This window comes from Bubalus kerabau, chromosome 17 (assembly GCF_029407905.1).
Source record: "Bubalus kerabau isolate K-KA32 ecotype Philippines breed swamp buffalo chromosome 17, PCC_UOA_SB_1v2, whole genome shotgun sequence".
Lineage (NCBI taxonomy): Eukaryota > Metazoa > Chordata > Mammalia > Artiodactyla > Bovidae > Bubalus > Bubalus kerabau.
This window is the reverse complement of record NC_073640.1, coordinates 59,826,554-59,852,505: the sequence shown is the minus strand read 5'-3', so window position 1 is coordinate 59,852,505 and position 25,952 is coordinate 59,826,554. Positions and strand designations below refer to the sequence as shown.

At 51.1% G+C, this 25,952-nt stretch overlaps 1 protein-coding gene across 3 annotated transcripts in view; it reads right to left on the bottom strand.

The window, feature by feature from the left end:
- Positions 1-25,952, bottom strand: part of MYH14 (myosin heavy chain 14) — an 80,254-nt gene that overhangs the window by 45,230 nt on the left and 9,072 nt on the right. For 2 of the 3 annotated variants that reach the window (XM_055552884.1, XM_055552885.1), the window contains 10 exons: positions 23,979-24,135; positions 22,444-22,471; positions 22,213-22,315; positions 21,499-21,522; positions 19,579-19,671; positions 19,120-19,183; positions 15,610-15,708; positions 14,521-14,661; positions 3,385-3,480; positions 1,091-1,209 (listed from right to left, as the gene is read on the bottom strand). In XM_055552884.1, coding sequence (XP_055408859.1) covers positions 1,091-1,209; positions 3,385-3,480; positions 14,521-14,661; positions 15,610-15,708; positions 19,120-19,183; positions 19,579-19,671; positions 21,499-21,522; positions 22,213-22,315; positions 22,444-22,471; positions 23,979-24,135 — 924 coding nt within the window. The remainder of the gene's footprint in view (positions 1-1,090; positions 1,210-3,384; positions 3,481-14,520; positions 14,662-15,609; positions 15,709-19,119; positions 19,184-19,578; positions 19,672-21,498; positions 21,523-22,212; positions 22,316-22,443; positions 22,472-23,978; positions 24,136-25,952) is intronic. The other variant, XM_055552886.1, reaches the window with a different exon arrangement.

Below are 25,952 nucleotides of genomic sequence, written 5' to 3'. Positions count from 1 at the left end.
TGGGTCATCAAGAGTGATGACATTAACACTGGTGGACCGTTACTGAAGGCCTACTGTGTGCCAGGCCCTGTATGAGGTGCTTGGGGGCTCATTAGTTCATGACTCCTCCACCCAATGCTTGAACCAATTTCCACTGTAAAACAGGGAAGAGAGTGGGGTCTGGGGCCTAACACCAAGGTTGGAATCCTAGCTCTGCCACTTAAAGGCTGTGACCTGAGGCATGCGAATAAACCTCTGTGCCGCAGATTCTTCATCCGCTCTTTCACTGAGAGTTGAACCTGGGTCAGTGTGACACTCAGTCTCCTGTTCCCCCACTGTGCCAGCACCTCGAGTGCACTTGAGGGTCAGGCAGAGGCTGTAGCCCGGAATTGGATTCTGAAAATAGCTGGTCCGTGTTCACCTCTCCCCACCCCCCTGCACCACCTGTGTGCGTGCCGCTATCACCGCTCCCCTAGACTTTGACAGTGGCCTCCTCCTGTCTCTCTGCTTCCACCGGTGTCCCCTGGAGCCAATTCTCCACATAGTAGACAAGGCAGTTTTTATAAAAGACAAACTGAATCAAACTGGTCCCTGGCTTACATCCTCACTGGCCTCCTAAAGCACTTTGAAGAAAACTCACCTCCTTACTGTAGCCCTTAAGACCTTGGATAATCTGTCCCCTTCCAACCTCTCTGGCTGCAGCTTCTGTCACCCTCTCCCCAACTCTCTAGCCTCACTGATCTCTTTAATGTTCCCAACTCACCAAGCTTGTTCCACCTTCACGGCCTTTACACATGCTATTCCCTTTGTCTTAAACCATCCAAGCCTCAATTCAAATGTCACCTCCTCTGAGAAGGCTTTCTTGACCACCCCAACTCCCTCCTGCATAGAAAGCCTCCCCGTTTCTTCTATTATCTGATTCCTTACTACCCTGAGCTCCCTGAAGGCATGGTCCTTGTTTCCACGACTGCTCTTATGCTAACACCTAGACCAGAGTCCGTAATTGAACAGATATTCAGCCAAAGTTTGCTGAGTGAGTGAGAAAGAACAGGCATGAGCTGTTTAAAAATCCAGGACTCTCCCTGTACCCACCACCCCCAGCCTTGCCCACCTGTTCCTTGGTCTGTGCTTTCTGGACGTAGTCCCGGCCAACTTTGATGCGGGGGGTGAGCAGGGCACGGGAGAAATCCGTCACCCCCAGGCCCAGGAGGCGGCAGAGCTTCTGCGCAGCTGAGAGCAAGAGGCACCAAGATGGGGTCAGCACTGGGAGGTGGGGACAGCGAGGAGTGGGGGAGAGGGTGCGACCTCCCCAGCTGTTGGTGGGACCCCAGCCTTTCCCGCTAGAGGCATTAGGGGTCCTAAAAGTGTGTGTTTTCTGGCCTAACAATTCTCCTCCTGGGACCCCAAGTTGGCAGAAATAAACCTGGAGGTGAGTAAAGGCTGGACTAAGAGGGTGTCCATCACGGTGTTATTTACAATAGAGAAAACCAGGAAGCAACCTGAATGCCCAATGGTTGGGGATTGGTTAAAGAGTCAGGGTCCATCCATTTGAACGAGTGTTCTGCAGCCACTAAGTATTATTATTATAAATAATTATTTAATAAGTAAATGATAATTATAAATTGTTACGTGGTACACTTAAGCCATGTACATTTCATGATATGTATGTTTCACTTCAAGTTCAAGAAAGAATTGTAAACAAATGTTGGACGCCAGTAAATGATACCCATGCTGAAGGGTCTTTATCAGTATCTGCAACTTTGAAATGTGCCAGGAAAAAAAGACAAGTGAACAGAGGACGGAAAGATAGTCGATGAAGCAAATGTGGTAAAATGTCAATGGTAGAATATTGGTGGTGGATCCGAGTGTTTGGTATAAAATTCCTTGAACTTTTCTGTATGTTGGAAAGTGTCTCAATAAGATGTTGGGGGGACAGCTCTTGGAATAAGAATCCATTGAGGTGGCCAAACCCAAAAGAAATCTTTAAAAATTCATTGATCTTCCTTACTTCTGTAGGAAAAATAATTGCCAAAATGTTAACGGCTCTTTTGGCAGAAGATGGAGGCAGGACTGTGCAGGAAGTTGTGTTTCTTCTTTTGCCTCTGAATTAAAATGATCGTTAAGAAGTGTTTCGAAGCTTCTATCACTTGCATCATGGGAAGTTAGCTACTACAAATACTCAGCACCAGCAAAAAGGAAATACACCTAGGAGGAGTTTTTCCAGCAGTGGTTATTTCTGAGAGGTGATGAAGATTTAAATCTGTCTCTCTCTCTGCAATTGCAATTTCTAATTCATCTGCAGTGATTTTGCCTTATCCAAGAATATCTTTAAATGGAAAAAAAAAAAAAGCACAAAAACCCAAACCCAGCACAGAGTACCACACTGCCAGTAACAGGATGGCCTATCAGGGTTCTAAGCCCTCCGTGTGAACTTTTCCTAAGGTTTTTTTTTTTTTTTTTTTTTTTTTTATGTGAACCATTTAAAAAAGTCTTTGTTGACCCCAATTTGTAAACCAAATGAATGAATGAGTTCATACCGCACACCTGCTGGGTGTGTGAACCCATCACATGTCACAGGAATAGCTCAGATCAATGACACTATCAGAGATGCTCCTTCCGGATTTCCCTAGTGGTCCAGTGGTTAGGACTCTGAGCTTCCACTGCAAGGGGTGCAGGTGTGATCCCTGGTTCAGAATTAAGATCCTGAATACTGCATGGCTCCGTATTGATATTGGTATACATCCCACCACCACGAAAAAAAAAAAAAAGAGAGAGAGAGAGGGATGCCCATTCCTTCATATGCTCTGTGTTGCACAGCTTTTGAAAATGAGCCCATAGGGTTTCATAATCAGGACAGCAAGCTCTTCCCATCCCAAGGGGAAGGGGGTGTCAAGCACGATTCCATTTCTGTGATAATTATCTCCACATTGATATAGACATAGAACAAAGCCCAGAGAGAGCTGCCCCAAAATGTGAGCAGTAATTATGTGTAATTTCCCTGCCTTTATCCTTCGCTGTCTTGCCAGAGTTTCTTTCCCATCCAGATTGTATTATTTTATAATAAAGAAGCAGAGCTATTTTCATTTTGATAAAAAAAGGAATATCAACTATACTTCTGCTTTTGAAAGGCAGAAAAAAAAAAAAAGCAAAGCACAGAGGCCAGGAGGAGACATGCCCAGCGCTAACGGTGGTTCTCTGGGAGGGGCGGAGATGATGGGGGACCCTGCCCACCCCCTCTTTGGCACATTAGTGTTGTTCACATTTTCAGCAGAGCTCACACTCTGTATAATCAAGTAAAGAGTGGAAGGTGTTTTTCAGTAAAGATTCAGCCAAGGGCAGGAAATCAGGGCGGGCCTGGGGGGAGGCAGCTCTGTATGAGGGTGGGTAGCGGGCCAGTGGTGGTACCTGTGTTGTCAGGCATGGAGGCTTGGTCAGTGTTCCGTTCTCTCTTCAGGACGATGTTGCCAAACTGGAGAACGGCTGAGACCATCCGCAGCATGGCTAAGGGGCAGCAGAGAGAGAGGTCACGACACATGGAGGAGGGTACGAACTAGTCCCTCAGAAACCCAGCAGAGACAACGAGGATGTGCCGCATAGCCCAGGGACTTTACTCAGTCTCTTGTAATAACCTATCATGGAAAAGCATCTGAAAAGGGATATATACACATATAACTGAATCACTGTGCTGTACATTGGAAACTAACACATAATACATCAGCTAAACTTCAACTCCTCAATTACAAAAGGAAAATTTAAAAAATGAATCTAGCTTAAAACCTTATGTCAAATTACACCTCCACCTGACTCCAGGCAGGTCTTAAAATACCTGAATGGATAAATGAATTCTGTATTTTACAGACGTGCATCCATGCTAAGTCGCTTCAGTCGTGTCCGAGTCTTTGTGACCCTATCAACTATAGCCCACCAGGCTCCTCTGTCCATGGGATTCTCCAGGCAAGAATGCTGGAGTGGGTTGCCATTCCCTTCTCCAGGAGATTTTATATACGAGGTTTGCTTTATTGCCATTTGGTGTCTGCTCATATCTGTTTTGGGCTTCCCTGGTGGCCCAGCGGTAAAGAATCCACCTGTAATGCAGGAACCACAGGAGACACAGGTTCAATCCCTAGGTCAGGAATATCCTCTGGAGGAGGGCATGACAACCCACTCCAGTGTTCTTGCCTGGAGAATCCCATCGACAGAGGAGCCTGGCGGGCTATGCACACTCGTCCATTTTATAAAGTTATGTAATATATATAAAAACTATATATATATATACACACACACACATATATATGTATATGCCACTCTGGTGTACAGTGGAAATTAACACAACATTGTGAATCAACTATATTTCAATAAAAAAAAAGTTAAAGACACCTTATCTAATATATATAGCATTGATCACATTGAGCTCACAACCAACATTCACTATAACTGGAACCTGAAGGAAGCTTTTCTTACACACTTATTTTCTCTGTACCCAGCATCACAGTCTTCTTGCTCCTAGCGACGCCGGATGGCATTAAGCACTATGCTTGGGGGAGCATTTCAAACAGTGAAATCGCCAACCAAAAGCATCCCAAAGTGAAAAACGTGGCACTCAGTAGGTTGCAGAAAGGATACTGGTTTGCAGTATGAGCTAGAACAAGAAAGCGGAATGCAGCCCCCGGGACCTCGGTTGGGTGCACCCTGGGCAGCTCAAAACTTTCACTCCTCTATGAATGACCCCAAGGACCACACAAACACCAGGACTGTTGGCTTGGGGGTTACAAATAACTGCCGTGTGTAGCTGATTTCTCCAACTCGGACATTGTAAAAGATGGATTGTATTTGCATGTCTGTGAAGAGGAGCCTGGCTGGCTACGGTCCACGGGGTCGCCAAAAGTCGGACACGACTGAAACGACTTAGCACTCACGCACCAAAGGGGCTAGACATCTCGCCATAAGTGGGCAATGCTGCCCCCTAGAGGACATCCTGGGAACGTGCAGGGGTTGGTTGGCACAGGGATGGGCGCCACCCCAGCAACATATTGGGGTGTTTCTGGACATCACAGAGGCTGCGCGGGTGGGCACCAGACGTGATGCAGAAGCCTGTCTGTATCACAAAGAGATGTCCACATCCTGAGTGATTTCGAAACGTCCCAGTGGACATTCGTGTCTATGAATAATGGTTTCAAATGCTCTGAGACTAATCCGAGCTGCTTTACATATACACACGAAAATGTTTTGTTTGGTTTTAATACCCAGTGCATTTTCCAAGAGGGTAGTCACTGTGGTCTTTGGTTTTGTTCAGAACTTGATCTAGATTTGGTCAGGACCTCCCTAGTGATCCAGTGGTTGAGACTGGTGCTTCCAATGCAAGCGGTCTGGGTTCAACCCCTGGTTGGGGAACTACGGTCCCACATGCTGCCAAGCAACTGAGCTCTTGCACCACGACTAGAGAATCCAGACGGCACAACGAAAGATCCACATGACTCAAAGATCCCAAGTGCTTCAACTAAGACCTAATACAGCCAAATAAATAATTTTTAAAAAGGAAAGCGTACAGAGTCTGTGGGTCTGCTTGCTCCAAATTCAAGAGCAGGCAGAATAATCTGTTCCAAATTCAAGAGGGCAAGAGGAGAAGGGGGCGACAGAGGATGAGAGGATTGGATGGCATCGCTGACTCAATGGACATGAGTTTGAACAAACTCAGGGAGATAGTGAAGGATAGGGAAGCCTGATATGCTGTAGTCCATGGAGTCGCAAAGAGTCGGACATGACTGAGCAACTGAACAGCAACAACAAAATAACTCCATGCTGTTAGATGCCAGGTTACAGGGGTTTCTAGTGATGGGAAGGAGCTTGCGGGGACTTCAGGTGCTGATCATACGGAGTGTCACTTGCAGAAACTTTCCCAAGCTGGGTGCTTCAGCGCCAAGCTCACTTTTTGGCATCTGTGCTACATAAGCTCCTGCACAACGTTTACTTAGCAGAAAAGCGTGGTGGGAGGTGGAGAGGGCAGGGAACTCTTCTGGGAGACCCGTGCCAAACACGCGTAACCCGAATCTAATCAAGAGAAAGTGCTCCCACACTGAGGAAACAACTAGCCTTTAATCTCCCAAAGTGTCAAGGTCGCAAAAGATAGAGAAAAATTCAGGACCAGTTCCAGATGGATGAAGAGTAAAGTGTGACAGCTAGATGCAACGTGTGTGATCTTGGACTGGGGAAGTGTGCATGTGCGTAACAAAAACTTTTTTTTTTTTTTTTTTTTTTGCTATAAAAGACATTACTGGGGAAATTGGCATAAGGTCTGTGAAAAAAAATTTTTTTTTTTTTTTTTGCCATAAAGGACATTACTGGGACAGTTGGCATAAGGTCTGTGGATTAGATAAACAGTACCCATACTGCCAATGTTAATTTCCTAATGATGACCCTGCTGCGTTTGTGTCAGAGAATGTTCTTGGGCAGTATGCACTGACAGATTCAGGGGGTGGTGAGATGAATAATGTCCCCGCCCCAAGTGTCCACGGCCTGAATCCCACGAATGTTACCTTGAAGGGAGAAACAGACTTAACCGACATGATGAAACAGGGTCTCAAGACAGGAGATTAGTCTCACATTATCCAGGTGGGTCCTAAATGTAACGGGAAGGTCCTTCTAAGAGGGAGGCCGATGGGGCAGGCCACGTGAGCAGCGGTTAGAGTGATGTTCTTTGTTTCTGTTTTCCCTTTTTTGGCCCGGCCAGACAGCTTGAGATATCTTAGTTCCTTGACCAGGGATGGAGCCTGGGCCCCAGAAGTGAAAGCACTAAGTCCTAACCACTAGACGGCCAGGGAATTTCCTAGAGCAACGCATTTTGAAGATGGACGAAGAGGCCACGAGCTAAGGCATGTGGGTGGCCTCTGGAGGCCGAGAAAGACAAGAAAACAAATCTCCCCGGAGCCTCCAGAAGGGACTGGCTCTGCTGACACCTTGATTTTAACCAGTCAGATTGATTTTCAACTTCTGACCAGGGGAGGGAAGTACTTCTGGTCAGGGAGTAAACGTGTTATTATGAGCCACGACATTTGTGGTCTTTTGTGTCAGCGGCCATCAGAAGCTAACACGAGGGGTGAAGGGGGCCCTGGGCAACACCCCTACTCTCGAACGACTCAGAACAAGTAATTAGAAAGACAGACGCGCATAAAGTAGACGTAGCAAGGTGGTGACATTTGAGAAGTATGGGAGAAGGCATGCAACTTTTTTGTGGACTCTCCACTACTTTTCTGTAAACCTGAAATTATTCAAAATAAAGAGGGTTTTAAAAAATCCCCGAGGGACTTCCTTGGTGGTCCAGTGGCTAAGACTGATTTCTAGTTGGGGACCTAGATTTCTAGCTGATTTCTAGTTGGGGACCTAGATTTCTAGTTGGGGACCTAGACCCCACATGCCACAAGTAAGACCCGGTACGGCCAAATAAATAAATATTCTTTAAAATCTCTGAAAACAGAAGTGGAGATGGTGGTGGTCACTGGCTTGACAGCTTCAAGAAGCCTTGCTCTGGAGGACACACAAGAAACTGCTAACCGAGGTGGCCTCCTGGGAGCCCAGGACACTGGAATGATCACATACCTTTAATTTTTGTTTTTATTTTTAATTTCATACCCTTTCAAATGTGAGACCTAGTCTGGAAAACAAAATCACTGCTGAGAAAAGACTCAGTTTCTGGAATTAGGCAGTGAGATTGCACTGATGATCACACAGCCTTGGGAATATAGTATTAATACAAATACTGAGCTGTGTACTTGACAATGATGAATTTTACTGGTATGTGAATTCTAGCCCTCAAAGAAAAAAGGAAAAAGGCTTGGTAGAGTTTGTGGGACACGCCAGGATATGCAACAAATATTCATTTTTCCACCGAGGTCATAACTCTTTGTCTATCGGTTCCTTATTCATCTTCTAACTGCTTCTAAGCCCTCCATCAATGTGTTCATGAATGAACTTCAGCTTGCCACTTTACGGGGCAAGAATCCCCTCCACAATCATCACTACCTCTGGGATTCAATCTAGTCCCTTGTCAGGATCCTTGGTACACCCTGTCCCCAACCCTCCCACCCGTTCCAGCCCAGGGTCCCCTCAGTCCAACCAGCCAAGCCAACCACGCTCTCGACATGCAACACTCTTTTGCCCCCAGGCTTTTGCCCTGGGACTTCCCTCACCCTACAGGCCTTCCAGGCCCATACAGTCCACAGAATTCTCCGGACTAGGATACTGGAGTGGGTAGCTGTTCCCTTCTCCAGGGGATCTTCCCAACCCAGGGATCGAACCCAGATCTCCCGCATTGCAGGCAGATTCTTTACGAGCTGAGCTATCAGGTAAGCCCAGTAGTACCATCAGCTGCTGCTGCTGCTAAGTCACTTCAGTAGTGTCCGACTCTGTGCAACCCCATAGAAGGCAGCCCACCAGGCTCCCCCGTCCCTGGGATCCTCCAGGCAAGAACACTGGAGTGGGTTGTCATTTCCTTCTCCAATGCATGAAAGTGAAAAGTGAAAGTGAAGTCACTCAGTCATGTCTGACTCTTCGCGACCCCATGGACTGCAGCCCACCAGGCTCCTCCATCCATGGGATTTCCAGGCAAGAGTACTGGAGTGGGGTGCCATCACCTTCTCTGAGTAGTACCATCTCAGTTCAGCTCAGTCATGTCCGACTCTATGTGACCCCATGAATCGCAGCACGCCAGGCCTCCCTGTCCATCACCAGCTCCCGGAGTTCACTCAAACTCACGTCTATCAAGTCAGTGATGCCATCCAGCCATCTCATCCTCTGTCGTCCCCTTTTCCACCTGCCCCCAATCCCTCCCAGCATCAGAGTCTTTTCCAATGAGTCAACTCTTTGCATCAGGTGGCCAAAGTACTGGAGTTTCAGCTTTAGCATCATTCCTTCCAAAGAACACCCAGGGCTGATCTCCTTTAGAATGGACTGGTTGGATCTCCTTGCAGTCCAAGGGACTCTCAAGAGTCTTCTCCAACACCACAGTTCAAAAGTATCAATTCTTCGGCGCTCAGCCTTCTTCACAGTCCAACTCTCACATCCATACATGACTACTGGAAAAACCATAGCCTTGACTAGACGGACCTTTGTTGGCAAAGCAATGTCTCTGCTTTTCAATATGCTATCTAGGTTGGTCATAACTTTCCTTCCAAGGAGTAAGCGTCTTTTAATTTCAGGGCTGCAGTCACCATCTGCAGTGATTTTGGAGCCTCCAAAAATAAAGTCTGATACTGTTTCCACTGTTTCCCCATCTATTTGCCATGAAGTGATGGGACCAGATGCCATGATCTTCGTTTTCTGAATGTTGAGCTTTAAGCCAACTTTTTCACTCTCCTCTTTCACTTTCAAGAGGCTTTTTCGTTCCTCTTCACTTTCTGCAATAAGGGTGGTGTCATCTGCATATCTGAGGTTATTGATATTTCTCCCCGCAATCTTGATTCCAGCTTGTGCTTCTTCCAGCCCAGCGTTTCTCATGATGTACTCTGCATATAAGTTAAATAAGCAGGGTGACAACATACAGCCTTGACGTACTCCTTTTCCTATTCGGAACCAGTCTGTTGTTCCGTGTCCAGTTCTAACTGTTGCTTCCTGACCTGCTTAATTCCTGCGGATCAACGGGGCTCAGCCAAGCGCCGCCCCCTGCAGGGGCTGCCCCGCCCCTTCCAAGACACCACCCCCCCGCCTCTCCAGCCCGCACCATGCACCTTCCAGGGGTCACTCTTCCACTGGATCAACTTTAATCTATTTGTGTCATTTGATGCTCCCTGGGTCTCAGCGCTCCAGGGGGCAGAGGCTTGTTCTGTTTTGGCCACGCTTCCTTTCCCCCAGTGCCTGCAGAGATGCGGCCCAAAGATTCCATCAGATGTCCAGTGAATGAAGAATGAATGAATACACGACAAAGGGTTAACGAGTGCAGGTGTTCTCTGGCTGTGTGATCTTGGGCAAGCCGATGGCCTCCTGGACCTCGGGTTCCATCCCCTCCCCCTGCAGCACAGTGGGCGGGGTGGGGCTGGGGTCAGGGGGCTGGCCAGACGGGGACAGCCAAGAATCCCGGAAACACTGGGAGGTTTTGCGGGGCGGGGAGCAGAGAGACACCTCCCAAAAGATAAATACATGAGGACATCTCCTGACGGACAAGGCCACCATCAACTGAATGATCATTCATCCTTAACGTCAGGCCCGACTCAGACTCGCGTTCCCCCAGTGGCCTTTAAATGGCCTTTCACGGTTGGCTTAGCAACCTGCGTAGGTGCAGAGCACCTGGTGAACCTGACGCCTGAGGGGTTGGCAGTCAGCGCTCGCTGGTGACTTCAGCCCAGCCGACCGCAAGCAAGCCCCGGCCTGCGAGGGTAGGGGCGTGGGGCTGGCGATGCTCTGACGGCCTCACGTGAGCACGAGCCCGCCTCTCTGCATGCCAGGCTCCCTGCGCAACCTCCCTGGTGGCATTGACCGCGCCAGTGTGGACGGGAAGTCGGGGGTGGGGTGGAGGGCTTCCCTCCACCGGCCTCCAGTGCTCTCTGCCCTGGGCCTCCCGAGGGTGACCCAGAGGCACACACCTGCCTCTCTGGGAGCGGATCAGGGGCTGGCTTTGGAGTCAAACTGGGTTCCACCACCTCCTGGTCAACTGTACTGACTAGGACGGACATCCCTCTTCCCTGGACCTGTCTCCTTTTTCGTTTTTGTCTTTTGGCCGAATTGTGAGGCTTGTAGGATCTTAGTTGCCAGATCAGAGATAGAACCCAGGGCCATCCCAAACCTACGAGTCCTAACCACTGGACTGCCAGGGTTATGTGTGTCTGTCTCCTCTTTTGTCCAAAGGAGTCTAGAGAAAAAAATAAAACCGCCTGACCCCACTCCTTGGAAGGGAGATACAAAATCACACTGTTACGAGACCCCAGCCACCTGCCACACCAGCAGAAGCAAAAAAGGCGACAACACTGGCTGCCGGCATCCGCGTCGGGAACAGGTGCGACAGAGGCAGGGTCTGGAAACTAGCGCCCCCTTATGGGCGGCGGCGAGGTCGATTCAGCACGATTCTAAAAACAGCGGCTATTTCCCCGCGGTCCAGTGGTTAGAATCTCGGCTTCCAATGCAGCGGCCGCGGGTTCCATCCCTGGTCGAGGAGATAAGATCCCACATGCCGCGGGGCGCCACCAAAAAAAAAAAAACAGTCGGGGGAAGAAAAATGGCGGTGACGGGATGGAGATTAGAGTTGAAGACCAAGAAGCCATGAGCAGGTAATTGTTGGTGCCTGGGGATTCATGACCTCCAGGGGCTAGTGGTAGAAACTGGCAGGAAGACTGCAAAGGGGCCCACGTTATCTTCTTGGGTCACTGAAAATGTTCTAAATTGATTTTGGTGATGGCTGCACAACTCTGTGAAGCTAAAAGCCACTGACTCATACACTTTAAATAGGTGAATGTTTTGGTATATGAATGATATTTCAAACAGTCGTTAAATGTCCTGCTAAGCTGGGTAAAATTTAAAAATGGCACTTCTCCTTGGACTCAGAATTTCATTGCTAAGAACTGATGCTGCAGTTCTGTTCACCTGTGAGCACAGAGACCTACTTCTAAGGATGTTCTTGGAACTTCCCTGGTGGCCCAGTGGTTAAGAATCCATCTGTCAATGCAGGGGACACGGGTTCGATCCCAGGTCCCGGAAGATAGCCACATGCTAAGTCGCTTCAGTCGTGTCTGCCCCCAACCTCGCTGCAACTGGGCTCACTAGACCCAAGTAGCAGTGAAGACCCAGCACAGCCAAAAATAATTTTTTTTAATCATAAAAAGAATATTTTTGGCCCCCTTTTGGGGGTATGTGTCATCCCAACAGCAATGGGATGCATTCACCTTAAGAGTGCGTCTGCAAGGGGCAGACATGTTCCAAGAGTCACAGTTACAGTGAAAGAGTACTGCAGGAGACATGGATTTGATCCCTGGGTCGGAATGATTCCCTGGAGGAGGAAATGGCTACCCACTCCAGTATTCTTGCCTGGGAGATCCCACAGACAGAGGAGCCTGGTGCGTTACACTCCATGGGGTCGAAAAGAATCAGACACGACTGAACACACACACATGCCTGAACCTCAGTCCTGGAACTGGAGAATAACGTGTGTCTTTTCTTTCGTGTCTAAGATATTTCTGGCAGGAGATGCAGGAAGCTTAACAGTGGGCAAACTAGGGCTCAGGGGGGCTGGGGGAGACTCGGTTTTCACACGATGACCTTTGATCATATTCAGATTATGTCATTACACACGAAGTCGGTGCTGCAAAATTTTTGTCTCAGGTTTGCAAAAATCGGGGCTGCTGGCCGTGCCCACCACACTGCAGGAGGGTTACTTGAGGCGACCTGTGTCCAGAGGCCAGGAGGGACCTGCGAGGCCCAGGCCCCCACCGTCACTTCCCTCCAGAAATTTGTCAGCTGCCCAGGGAGGAGAGTGGAGACACACAGGCGGGGCAGTTACGCAACCTGCGGTTGGGAAATAGAGCGAGGAGGCCTGGGACCCTGTGTCAATATGCCCAAGGAAGCCCGGCCTGTTTGCAGCCTGGGTGGACAGCCAAGCTGGCACTGGGTCTCCAGCCCTCCCCACTGGCCCTGGAGCCAACAATAGCTCCCGGGGCCTCCTGCAGCGCCGGAGACCGGAGGAGAATGAGACCCAGTCCGGCCCCTGCTCAGTCCTGGAAATCAGGGTCTTTCTCTACTGGACTGGTGAAAGGAATCACAGTTCAACCAAACAATGAAATGCCAGGCAGCCACAAAAAAGACTGAGATTCGACCTCTATGTACGTGTCACGGGTTGAACCCTGTCCCTCTGCTGCTGCTGCTAAGTCGCCTCAGTCGTGTCCGACTCTGTGCGACCCCATAGACGGAAGCCCACCAGGCTTCCCCGTCCCTTGGATTCTCCAGGCAAGAACACTGGAGTGGGTTGCCATTTCCTTCTCCAATGCATGAAAGTGAAAAGTGAAAGTGAAGTCGCTCAGTTGTGTCCGACTCTAGCGACCCCATGGACTGCAGCCCACCAGGCTCCTCCATCCACGGGATTTTCCAGGCAAAAGTACTGGAGTGGGGTACCAATGCCTTCTCCATGTCCCTCTACTCCCTCCAAAAATATATTAAAGTCCTAACGCCTGGGACCTCACAGAATGTGACCTGATTTGGGTATTGGGTCATGGCAGCTGCAATTATTTAAATGAAGACGGGATTACACTGGAGTGCAGTGACCCCTAATGCAAAATGACGGGCATCCTATAAAAAGGGGAGGCTGCAGAAAGACGCGCGGGCAGGGAGGTGCGCCCCGTGAAGCTGAAGGCAGAGATCAGGTGATGCTTCTACTAGCCAGGGGAAGCCAAGCTGCCAGGAAACCACCAGAAGTCAGGGGAGAGAAAGGAAGCAGAATCTTCCAGGACCAACCAACCCCGCTGACACCCTGATCTCAGACTTCCCACCTCCAGAACAGGGAGATGATTGATTTCACGTGTTTAAAGCACTCCTTTAGGCTTCCCAGACGGTGCTAGTGGCAAAGAACCCGCCTGCCAATGCAGGAGAAGTAAGAGACCCAGGTTCGATCCCTGTGTCAGGAAGATCCCCTGGAGGAGGGCATAGCAATCCACTCCAGTATTCTTGCCTGGAGAATCCCATGGACAGAGGAGCCTGGAGGGCTACAGTCCATGGGGTCTCAAAGAGTGGGACACGACTGAGCGACCTAGCACACCAGCAAGGCACTTGTGTGTAGTCCTCTATGATGGCAGCCCTGGCAAATGAAAACAGTGCTGCAAAGGAACTGCTGTCAGAAATACTGTTTGGTGAGAAAGGGGCGGGGCAAAGCAGCAGAGCATGGGCTGATGAGCTGAGTGTTTCACCCCAGTGCTCCAGGGCAGACTCGGGGCCACAGTCAGGGTCTTCCCTGTACCCTCATTTCAGCCTCCTCTAGCCTTCACACAACCCAGAGCTGCTCCTCTGTGGTTCCCAGCCCTCCCATGGCTCCCTAGTGCCCTCAGAAAAAAGTCCCCCACCCCAACTGCCTCTGCGGCTTCATCTCCCCAACCACCTGGGTCACTGACTAATTGAGGCCATTCGAGAATTAGACAAGTTTCTTTCTTTTTTTTTTTTTTGGCCATACTGAGCAGTGTGCAGGATCTTAGTTCCCTGACCACGGCTCAAACCTGTGCCCCTGCGATGGAAGCATGGAGTCTTGACCAGTGGACCACCAGGGAAGTCCCTCGAGAAGTTTCAATGCCTCAAACACACCATGCCTTTCCTGCCTCAGGGCCTTTGCACATACTGTCCCTCCCCTCCGCCGCCTAGTCCGTCCTTCCCTGACAGCACCAACATTCACATGTGAGCTCTCCAGACCTCCGTGCAATCATCACCATCTCACCATGTCCTTCCTGCTCCCCTATTTAAAGCTCCCTCCCTTCTCCGTTCCCTGTTGCAGTTTTCAAACCGAGCCATGAACGGCCAGGTGCCCCTCCTTCCCATGCAGCCCACACCCCCACCCTTTACCAGGCAGGGTCTGGGCTCACTCACAGGTGATCTCCTCATGGGTGAATCCCAGGACCCGCAGGGACTCCAGCGTCTCCTGGAAGAGCTCGCGCTCCTGGCCCGGAGAGGAAGATGGCCCGTTGGTCAGGAAACGGTAGTGGGAGAAGGGCTCCAGGAGCAGGTCAGCTGTAGGGGTAACGGCAGGGGCCAAGGTCAAGTATGAGCCGTAGCGTCAGACTCATGTCCTGGCTTCCTAAATGGCCACCCGAGGACGTGCATCACTGCCCCACTAGGGACCTCGGTCTCTTCCTCTGTCAAATGAGTCGAGATCCTTTCTTCACGGGTTTGGTGGGAAGGGCTGGCCTGTGAAGTGGGTACTTAGCACATCTCAGACCTTTCCTCTTCTCTCCTTTCATAGTGATTCTCAAGACGCAGAACTGCCCAGAGCAGGTGAGAGGCACCCACCAGCAGAAGCAACAGGGCTGCGGGTGCCCGAGTTAGCAGAAGCCACCGGACAGCAGGGCTCGGGCGGCAGAGCGTGTGTGGGTTCGGAAGCCAGAGCGGGAGGCTGGGTGCGGAAGGATCAGTAGGCGACCCAAGCTACAGGGTGGAAGGAGCCAGAATGCGAGGGAGCCGCAGGGCAGCGGGGCCGCCATAGAAGAGAGAGCCTGGGGCGTTTCCGCAGCCAGAGGGCTGGAGGGGCGCAGAGCAGGAGACAGAAGGGGTCTCAGGCAGGAGCCAGGAGGCAGGGGCTCAGAAGCCACGCAAACCACGATCATCATCGGGAACCACGCGGCGGCAAAGCTGGAGTCGTCACGACACGCGGCTGGAGGAAGCGAAGCCCCGTGAAGGTTCAGGAGAGGGTGGGCAGGAGCCATGTCCCCGCGGAGCTGGCGTGAGCAAGACCCAGGAGACAGCAGGAGCCAAAGGAGAGCAGAGTCTGGGGGCGGCGGAAGTCGAGAGGCAGCGGGATCTGAGAGGCAGAGGGATCTGAGAGGCAGAGAAGCCGCCACCCAGCAGGAGCCTGACATAGAGCAGGTGCTGGACAAAGGTTAGCGCCTCCACGTCCTCCTCCCCAGGGGGTCCGCATGCAACTTGCGCCCAGTCCCCCAGAGCCAGTTCCCCGACACTGACCCTTGAGCTGCTCCCCGGCGCCTCCCAGCAGCTGGTAGAAGATGTGGAAGCTACACTCGTCCTTAGCCTGGCGGATGGCCCGCGACTTCTCCAGCAGGTCTGGGTGGGCCGAGTCAAGGTGCTGCAGAGGAGGGGACCCCTTCCTGCTCTCTCATGGAACAGTAGAGGCGCTCACAGACCTGGCGGGCAACCTAACTGGACCAGTAACTGTGGACATGTCACTTTAGCCTTGTGCCTCAGTTTCTTCACCTGTGCAAGGAGCCTGATACTAACACCCATCCATGAGCTCTGAGGTACCGTGAGGGTAAATGAGTTATTATGTAGCCAACACCTGAGCAGGTGCCTAGTTTGTCGTTTACCGTGGATAAGAATGCTTCCCGTCAGGACTTCCCTGGCGGTCCAATGGTTAAGACTCTGCACTTCCAATGCAAAGGATACAGGTTTGATCCCTGGTAAGGGAACTAAGATCCCACATGCCATGTGGCATGGCCAAAAAAAAACAAACCTCCTGTCATCATGACCCTCCCAGCCTCAGTTTCCCCGTACTGAGGCTCTCAGCTTCTCCCTTCTGGGAAAGCCAGATGGCTGGTTTATACACTAAAAATTGTCATGGACCACCAGGAACATGATACTTCCCAGGTGGCTCAGTGGCAAAGAATCTGCCTGCCAATGCAGGAGACAGGAGACACAGGTTCAGTTCCTGGGTCAGGAAGATCCCCTGGAGGACGAAGTGGCAACTCAGTACTTTTGCCTGGGAAATCCCATGGACAGAGGAGCCTGGCGGGCTGCAGTCCATGGGGTGGCAGAGAGCTGGACATGGCAGTCCAATGGTTAACACTTGGCCTTCCAAGTCTTACAAGGGGGTGAAGATTCAATCCCTGATCTGGGAACCAAGATCCCCACATTCGCAGCCAAAAAACCAAAACATAAAACAGAAGCAGTGTTGTAACTAATTAAATAAGGATATTAAAAAAAAAAAATGGTCCACATTAAAAAAAAAAAAGCCTTAAAAAATAGCATCTGCTTCACAGGGTTACAGATATGAGGCACTGAATTAACAGACGGAGAGTTCTTAGGGTGGCCCCAGACACAAGGTCAACCCTCCAGAAATGTTGGTCATGAGGGATGCTGGTGTGAAAGGGATCAATCCATCTGTTTGGGGGTGAGAACATCAGTCCACAGCCTGGTCACTGGCCCTGAGGCAGAGACAGCCGAGCAGGAGAACCGTGCCCAGTGGGAGCAGCCCCAACGGGATGGGGAGTGTGGACAGGAGAAAGTTAGCATTCGGAAGCTGACAGGGAAGACACAGGTGAACAGGGAGAGGCTGCTGGAGCCCTGGGGTCCATGGAAGCTCAGGGTGGCAGGATGGAGGAGGGGGTGGGGCAGAGAGAGCCCTGGGCTTTAAGAAGCTGTGTGAGCAGGAAGCACCATGAAGTGGGGTGATGGGCCGCAGGAAACGTGGGGATCAGGGGCTGGTGGCTGCAGGGGTCACGAGGCCTTGAGCCCAAGGAAGTGCTTACCAGGCAGCAGTAGAGTCTATGGGGCCCAGGGCTTGACAGGGAGGTCCCTGCTTCCTTACTCCCTAAGCCTCTAGTGGTAATGAATCTGCCTGCCAATGCAGGAGATGCAAGAGACTTGGGTTTGATCCCTGGGTTGGGAAGATCCCCTGGAGAAGGAAATGGCAAGCCACTCCAGTATTCTTGCCTGGGAAATGCCAGGGACAGACGAGCCTGGTGGACTACAGTCCATGGGGTCACAAAGAGTCGGACATGACAGCGCACACACACAAGCCCTCTTAGGAGAAACTCTTTGCCAACACACTGCTTCTCAATCTCTCCCTGGATGACAGGGAGAGGGGGCAGGTATGGGACAGTGAGCTGACACCCCAGGGATGGAAATATGATTTGTTATTAATATGTCCAAATTAATAATTATAGAACCCAGAAGGTCTAATAATTCATAATTATTAACCAACAATATTAACATATTAACATTATAAGGACAGTGCTAACTTAATCATTCATTTCAAATAATGATAGCTCATTCTTTTTTTTTTTTTTCTTTTGGCCCATCCTTGCAGCGGCTTGTGGGATTTTAATTCCCAGACCAGGGATTGAACCCAAGCCCTTGACAGTGAAAGCACCAAGTCCTAACCTGGACCACCCACCAGGGAAGTCTCAGGTAGTTCAGTGACTCCTTCTTAAAAATAAACTTAAATATATATATATATATATATATATATATATTTGGCTGCACCAGGTCTTAGTTGCAGCATGCAGGATCTAGTTCCACTGACCAGGGATCGAATCCCGGGCCTCTGCATGGGGAATATGGGAGTCCTAACCTCTGGACCATCAGGGAGGAGCTGTGCTAAGAATGTACCTCACATTGTCCTTCAGACCCTTCAAGGGTAGCTTTTATGATTTGCCCCCTTCTATAGAAGGGGAAACTGAGGCCCAGAGAGGTCAAATCACAGGCTTAAGGGCCCCCAGCCTCAAAGCCGGGATTTGACCCCAGGGTCAGTGTGATGTTTTCCCTTATTCTCTTAAGCTTTGCACTCCTGGACCTTCTGGGTTCTGTCTTGTAAATTTCTTCTTCTGCTGCTGCCAAGTCGCTTCAGTCTGTGTCTGACTCTGTGCGACCCCATACACGGTAGCCCACCAGGCTCCCCCATCCCTGGGATTCTCCAGGCAAGAACACTGGAGTGGGTTGCCATTTCCTTCTCCAATGCATGAAAGTGAAAAGTGAAAGTGAAGTCGCTCAGTCATGTCCGACCCTTAGTGACCCCATGGACTGCAGCCTACCAGGCTCCTCCGTCCATGAGAGTTCTAGGGAGCGTTTTTGCCACCGGTGGGGAAAGTTGGACACAGCTTGGCGGGAGTCAGCAGGCTTGCAAGGCCCGTCTTCGGCTGGTGTCTGGGAATCTGAACTTCAGGAGGCTGATAGCACGGGCTCCCTGCACCTCAACTGTGTAAACCAACATGCTTTCTGCTGAACATATGTTTTCCTTCCCGGACTCTGAAATTTGGGTACGCGCTGGGCAGGCGGTGCCTATGTGACCAGCCCCCAATAAAACCCCCCAGTGCGGAGTCTCTGATGCACTCATCACACGTGTTGGAACACCTTGGGATTAAGCACGTCCCACGTGACTCCACGGGGCCAGGACTCTGGCCCCCACACGCCTTCCGCTTTGCCTGCATCGTTTCTCTGTGCTCGCGTACCCTCCGCCCCTTGGCTAGGTTGGGAGAGCGTTCTCTTAAAGGCTACGAGAGGCCCCGCCATCCTCCCCGCAACGTGGAGACGCTGCGCCTGCCCCTTCCTGAGGGTCTAGCGTCCCTCTCCTTCTGCAGAGCGGGAAACGGAGGCACAGGGTGGGCAGCAGGGAGCCAGCGCTCCGGGAGAGTGTGGACCCCTGTTTCCTATACGCGGTGAGACCCCGAGGGCCGCCCTCTATGGCCGCTACCGCTCTTCCCCGCCCCCGGGTGCCCCCTCTGGGCGGTGAGAGGATACAGGTCTCGATGTTGGCGCCCACGATATACCCGGCAACGTCGAAGTTGATGCGGATGAATTTGCCCTGCAAGGGAGGCGGGTGGAGGGGCTTAGCCGAGGGTCCTGCGGGCCTGGGGAGCACCCCCAACCCACACTCACCCCTCCGAGAGTCAGCCTGTCTCTTGACTATCTCCCTCCATCTGAACCCCTTCCGATCATGAGGTTCCAGCTGGGGCTGGGATTCGGTGGGGAGGGGTGCCTCCCGGGGAGAATTCAAGGTCCACGAGCCTCTAACTTCTTTCCTTAGGACCCAGGTCCCCAGTTCCCCTTCATCCTTCAGGCCCAGGAGCCGTGGACCCCAGGTGCCTCCCCGCTCACGGACCCACACGTCCTGTCTCCCCCCCCCCCCCCCACCTTCCTTCGCTCCCAGTTCCAGGTTCATTAACTCGAGCCCAGGCCCCGCCCTCCCCAAGCACTCACAAAGCGGGAGGAGTTGTCATTCTTCACCGTCTTGGCGTTGCCAAAGGCCTCCAGGACCGGGTTAGCCTGAAGAAGCTGCCGCTCCAGCTCACCCTGCAGGGCGTCGGGGGATGGCTTGTCAGTGGCGGGGTCGCGGGGTGAGGGCACTGGCCCCGCTGGGGTGTGGGGTCTGGCTGAGTGTCTGTGTGTGAGGGGCCTTTGTGTATCTATCTGGGCGTGTGCCAGCTTTCCCGAATCTGGGCTTGCCCTTCAGTCTGTTAAGGGAATGAGGAAACTTCTCTAAGATCCATTGTCCAGCGGAAACAAAACCAAAAAAGCAAGTCTCAGGACAACACCTACAATGTGATTCTATTAATAATAATAAAAAAATGAACCGAGAAAACACCACCACAGAACAAGACTCCCATATCTATACGTACAGACACATGTTGGTAGACGTTTAGAGAAAGGTCTGCAAGGATACACACCAAAATGTCAACAGAGTAAGCCACTCCAAGGAAAGAGGACTGAGAGAAGGAAAGAGGAAGTTCATTTTGCCTGGTTTGTTTGTTGTTGTTATAGTGAATGCATACTCATGTATCACTTGTGGACCTAAAGAAAAATCTATACCATCTATGTAGAGTTCTTCAAACTGTTTGACACAGAGTACACATTCAAGAAATGGTAGTTTCCTTCCCCAGTCAGGCTAATCCTTGAGTGGGGACTTTTTTTTTTAAGAGCAGTTTTAAAAAATTGAAGTATAGTTGATTTGCAATATTGAGTTAGTTTCAAGTGTACAGCAATGTGATTTGAATATATATATATATTCTTTTTTTCTGATTCTTTTCCCTTAAAACTTACAAAATATTGACTATTGTTTCCTATGAAAGTGCCAGTTGCGCAGTTGTGTCCGACTCTGCAACCTGGTGGACTGTAGCTGTCAAGGCTGCTCTGTCCATGGAACTCTCCAGGCAAGAATACTGGAGTGGGTTGCCATTTCCTCAGGGGATCTTCCTGAACCAGGGATTGAACCCGGATCTCCCACATTGCAGGCAGATTCTTTACTGTCTGAGACACCAGGGAAATTCAACTGTTCCCTGGGTATATAGTAAATCCCTGTTGTTTATTTATTTTATACATGGTAGTATGCACCTGTTAATCACCTACTGCCAATTTATCCCTCCTCGGGCCCCCATGGCTAGAGATCTTATTCTGAGCTTCCCTACAGCCACTTGGGTGTCAGAGCCAGGAACACAGTAGGTGCTCAATACATGACAACCCTCTTCTCCTCTTTCCTAGCCAGGTTCTCAAAGATCCCGACTATTTCTTTAAATGCCCTGTGAGCCCTCAGACACCAGCCTGAGGTGGGGGCACAAAGTAGGCCTGCCTACCATGAATGGAACTGTGGGTCCCTGGGCTGTGTGAAAGCGTGGTGACTGTGGGCTCTGCCTACATTCATTTAGCAGATCAGCAACAAATGGTAGTTACAGGCTCTGGGTTGTTTCCCACTGGGATCTGTGGCCGCTCTGCACAGATGCAGTAGGGCTAATATACACAGCTATGTGGTAGGGTCTCCACATGCACAACAGGACCACACGAAATGGCCCTGGGTGTGTGCACACAGTTGTTCAATCACTAAGTTGTGTCTGACTCTGCAACCCCATGAACTGCAGCACGCCAGGCTTCCCTGTCCTTCACTACACAGTTGGGCTGCCATAAGCAACCGTGGGGGGCCCTGGGTGTGTGCCCACTGTAGGGTTGCATGAAATGACAGTGTGGTGCCTGCTGTGCACATAGTAGGGCCATCAAAAGTGACAATGTGGCCTCCAGGCAGGGGTGACTGTCAGTGCCTTGGGACCTATCTGCCAGGACGACTGTGGGTTGGGGTGACCGGGGTGGTATTAGGGGTGGCAGGACTCGAGGTGATTCCCTGCTACTCACATAAGACACGGTGCTGGCGGAGGCCTGAGGAAGTCACAGGACACGAGACACGGACCAGGACACGGCACATGGAACATGGACAGACACACAGGTGAACGAGGTTAGGGGAGGGGGCAGGGGGTGGGATAGAGAGACAAGGGGCTGGAGAAACTGGCCTGTGGAGCGGGGTGCCTGGGGGTGGGGAGCGGGCGGTGGCCCCATCACCTGGGGTTTGAATCTGGGCTAGCCCTTCCTGGGCGTGTGACCTTGGACAGCCGACCCACCCCAGGTGTGACTTTGCTTTCCCATCTTTAAACCACACCCACCTCACTGGGGTGTTACAGTAATATAAGTCAAAGGACTAGGGCTATATATAAACGCTCACTTACAAAGCAAACCTGGGCACTGCAGGAACCTAAACAGGCCAGACACATAGTGGGTGCTCTGGGATGTAAGCTCCTACTACGTGCCAGAGGCACTGTTCCAAGGGTCAATGAGGCGAAGGACTGGCTGTTGCAATTTTTATGTCCATCATGCCTCGGCTCCCAGCACTATATATCAGGCACATAGTAGGGATTCGGGGGTGGGGGTGGGGCAGGGGCAGCCAGGAGGAGGCCTGTGACTGTGTTCTTCCATGGGAGAGGCGGGGAGTTAGTTAGGAGGGGAAGCAGAGCCTGAGAGGGAGGGAGCATCTGGTGGCAGGCTCCAGAGTACGTCCCAAGGCAGGTCACTTACCGGGACACCAGGCTCCTTCCGGCCCTTTGGTGATGATGCCACGTGGGCAAGGTACTGGATGACTTTCTTGGTGTTTTCTGTCTTCCCAGCCCCAGACTCCCCACTAAGCGGGGGCACAAAGGGAAGCAAAAAGGGTCAGCCCAAGTCACCAGGTAAGCCCCGTCCATTCCAAGCAGAGCCATGCCCAGCTGGGATCCCACTTCCTCCAGGAAGTCCTTCAGGATTACTCACGTGCAGAGAATGGACTGGTCCTCACGATCTGTAGGGGACAGAGGGGGATGGGTCACCTGGGAGGGTTTTTCCAGCGAGATGCTGGCCACCCTCTTTTCAAAATCCTTCCCAAGGGCTAAGGAAAAGCTGGGTTTTTGACATATGATCCTCCTAGATTCTAATACCTGATCCTGACTCAGCCTCTTTTGGCTGTATGGCTCTGGGAAAGCAGCTGTCCCTCCCTGAGCCTCAGTGTGTCCTGACCTGTAAAATGAAGACAACAAACTCCAACCGAACAGAATGTAATTCATTCAACAAACTTCAATTTGAGCCCCTACTATGTGCCGCCTCGGGCTGAATGATGACATTCAAAGATGTGAGAGTGAGATCCTAGACCCCAGGCTCAGCCTGTAATAGCAAACAGGCCACTGAATGTAGTGATGGTGACTGATGGCCCACGGGGGGTCATCTGTCCTGAGGGCAGAGAGCACAGCTCGGTCCCCACTGTCTCCTCCTCCGCTCATCCTGGGGCTGACAAGTTGCTGTTAGTCATTCTGCCGTGTCCAACTCTTTGTGACTCCATGGACTGTAGCCCCCCAGGCTCCTCTATCCATGCAATTCTCCAAGCAAGAATACTGGAGTGGGTTGCCATGCCCTCCTCCAGGGGGTCTTTCTGACCCAGGGATCGAACCTGGGTCTCCCTCATTGCAGCCAGATTCTTTACCATCTGAGCCATCCCTTCAATAAATGCACACAGACCACCTACTAAATGTTAGGTACCAAGGACGGTGGGAAGTGGCAAGGTCCATGGCTCTCCCTAGGCTTTCTGACTCTGCAGGTCAAGAGTAAAGGCTGAGTTGACATTTCAAACAAGTTCCTAAGTGATGCTGAGGCTGATGATGAGAGGACTACACTCTGGGAAGCACTGCTTTGAAAATACAGCTTATATGCTGCCTACTATTAATGTCATGATAGAAAGATACAAACTTTAAAATGTTTAATATGTTTTTTAATATATACAAGTATTTATTAAAATAAATGACTTACAATAAATAGATAATGAGTGTATTATGTGTACCACATGGAATTATGGAATTTTGCCCCGAGTGATCAATTGTCATGGAGTAAATGGCACCCCTCTGATGGACATCCTTATACAATGCACAACCTGCCCAGCTGTACACAGCGAACCCATGCTACCCATTCTCTAAGGGGTGGCATTCACTCACAACAATGTAGATCGCGTCAGCAACATAAATGTCGAATGAGTGAACACTCTTAAGAAACACTGTTTCAAGAGGAATTTTTGTAGAAGCCTGGAACCAATGAGCTTCCAAGTGATGCTTGTTGCGGGGAGGGGTAAACAAGGAGACAGATGAAAAGGGACCTGTCTGGTGGAACTCAGAGCCTTGCCCACTCGGCCCTCCATTTGTGTTCCCTCCTGCCCCACAAAGAAGCCTTGCAGAGTCTGAAATCCTTGAGCTGACATCTAATCCTGACCCCCAGCCCAGTCCCCATTGAAGAGGCACCTCCAGCAGCCCCCACCCCACACTCACCCTGGAGCATGCTTCGGTAGGCTCCCTCGGTCACTGCGTACACGTGGGGCGGCACTTCGTGGCGCTTCTTGCCCCGGTACATCTCCACGATGGCCTCCGTGTAGATGGGCAGCTGCTTGTATGGGTTGATGACCACACAGAAAAGGCCGGAGTACGTCTGCAGTGGGCAAGAAGGGAGAGGGCCTCAGCTAGCTACCTGCCTGTGACCTAGGGGCAGCACGGAGTTGCCATGTACAACTAGGCAGGTTGTGCACTGCACAAGGACATCCGGCAAAGGGGCTGCCATTCGCACAATGACAATGTAGATTCAGCATTTGTTATGGTTTCAGGCTGATGGTTGAAAAGAAGCTTTCCAAATTGCACAAAGGTGCTGTATGAATGAGGATTCACAAGGGGAGAGAATGGAGGCTTTGTAGCCCTGTCACTGCTTGGACTCACACACGCATGAAAGGACCAAGTGCAAGTTCATCTGTAGCATCATTCTTTTAAAATAATGAAGGACCGGAAACGATCTGGATGCATGGTCATACAATGAATTCCTATGAGGTTTCTGGCCTCTACAGACAGAGAACTATCTCCAAAACAACATAAGAAACAAGGTAAGAACTTTGCAAGAAGAACACTTTTCTGAATCTGCTTGAATACACACAGAATATTTTTGGAAGAGTGCTTCCTGTATCTGCAGCCGCTGAAACTTGACGGGAACATGTCTGCGGTTTCTGTTGATAACAGACTCACAGGACCTGCGTCCACGACAGTTTTGGTGGTTCCCTCTTATTGGAGGACATGCTAAATTTCAGGTTTGAGGTGCGTGAAAATAAAGATGTAATTTTTTTTTTTTGCATCCAAGTTCATGGATGCCCTGAATTTGTCCACACACCTTCTGGGCCTGAGTTCAGGACCTGGTAATCATTTAAGCACTGTTCCAGCTCTAACGGAGCCTCAGGTAGACGAGAGACAGGAGGGATCAAGGCAGTTAGACCGGCTAGAGAACTAGCTGACCACCTAGCTAACACAATCCAGAGAGCTAACTAGTTAACTTAGCTGGGTCAAGCTAGCTAACACAGCCAGAGAGTTGCTTAGGGGCTCAGCTGTTGTTTAGTTGCTCAGTCATGTCTGACTCTTTGCGACCTCACTGACTGCCAGGCTCCTCTGTCCATGGGATTTCCCAGGCAAGAATACTGGAGTGGGTTGCCATTTCCTTCTCCAGGGGATCTTCCAGACCCAGGGATCGAATCCATATCTCCTGCACTGGCAGGCAGATTCTTTACCACTGAGCCACCAGGGAAGCCCCAGGGTCTCAGCTAGTTAACTATGAAACCAACTAGCTACTTAGGCAGCTAGTTAGCTACTTAGCGAGTTAAATGACCAGCTGTTTACTTGTCGATTGATAGCAGAACTGCTTTAAGCTCCCAGACAACTTGAGCTTCTCAAGCAGAGTGAGGGTGTGGCCACCGCAGGCTGCCTGGTGCCAAGCTTTTAAGGATGGGAGGGTGGGTGGCCAGCCTGGAGCAGAACAACCGGTTTGCTGGGTGTCTGCCTGCCCCGCCAGCAGCTCCTCAGAGCTCTCAAAGGGCGGGGCAGCCAGACCACATTCCCGGGGAGGGTATCTCATGGCTGCTGGCGCCCTGGCCCCCACTTCTGGCTGGCTGAGGAGCCCACCTCCCGCACCCCATCCCCGTCCCAGCCCCCTCCTGCCAGCCATTACTTATAGCCAGGGCAACACCCTAGAGGGAACCTGAGCTGGCTGCCAAGGCCAGGGGGAAAGGGGCTGAGGCCGGTGCACCTAGAGAGGGCCGGGGCCACCTGAGTGGCCAGCACACAGCTGCAGAAGCCTGGCTGGAAAGGCCTGGGGCAGGACTCTGAGGGCGGACCCGCCAGGTCCAACTCCTCGCTGCCACCGCCCCTCCGCAGCCCAGTGACTCTCCCCTCAGTCTCGGTTTCCTCCCTGAGAAACCCTCCCCAGCTCGTTAC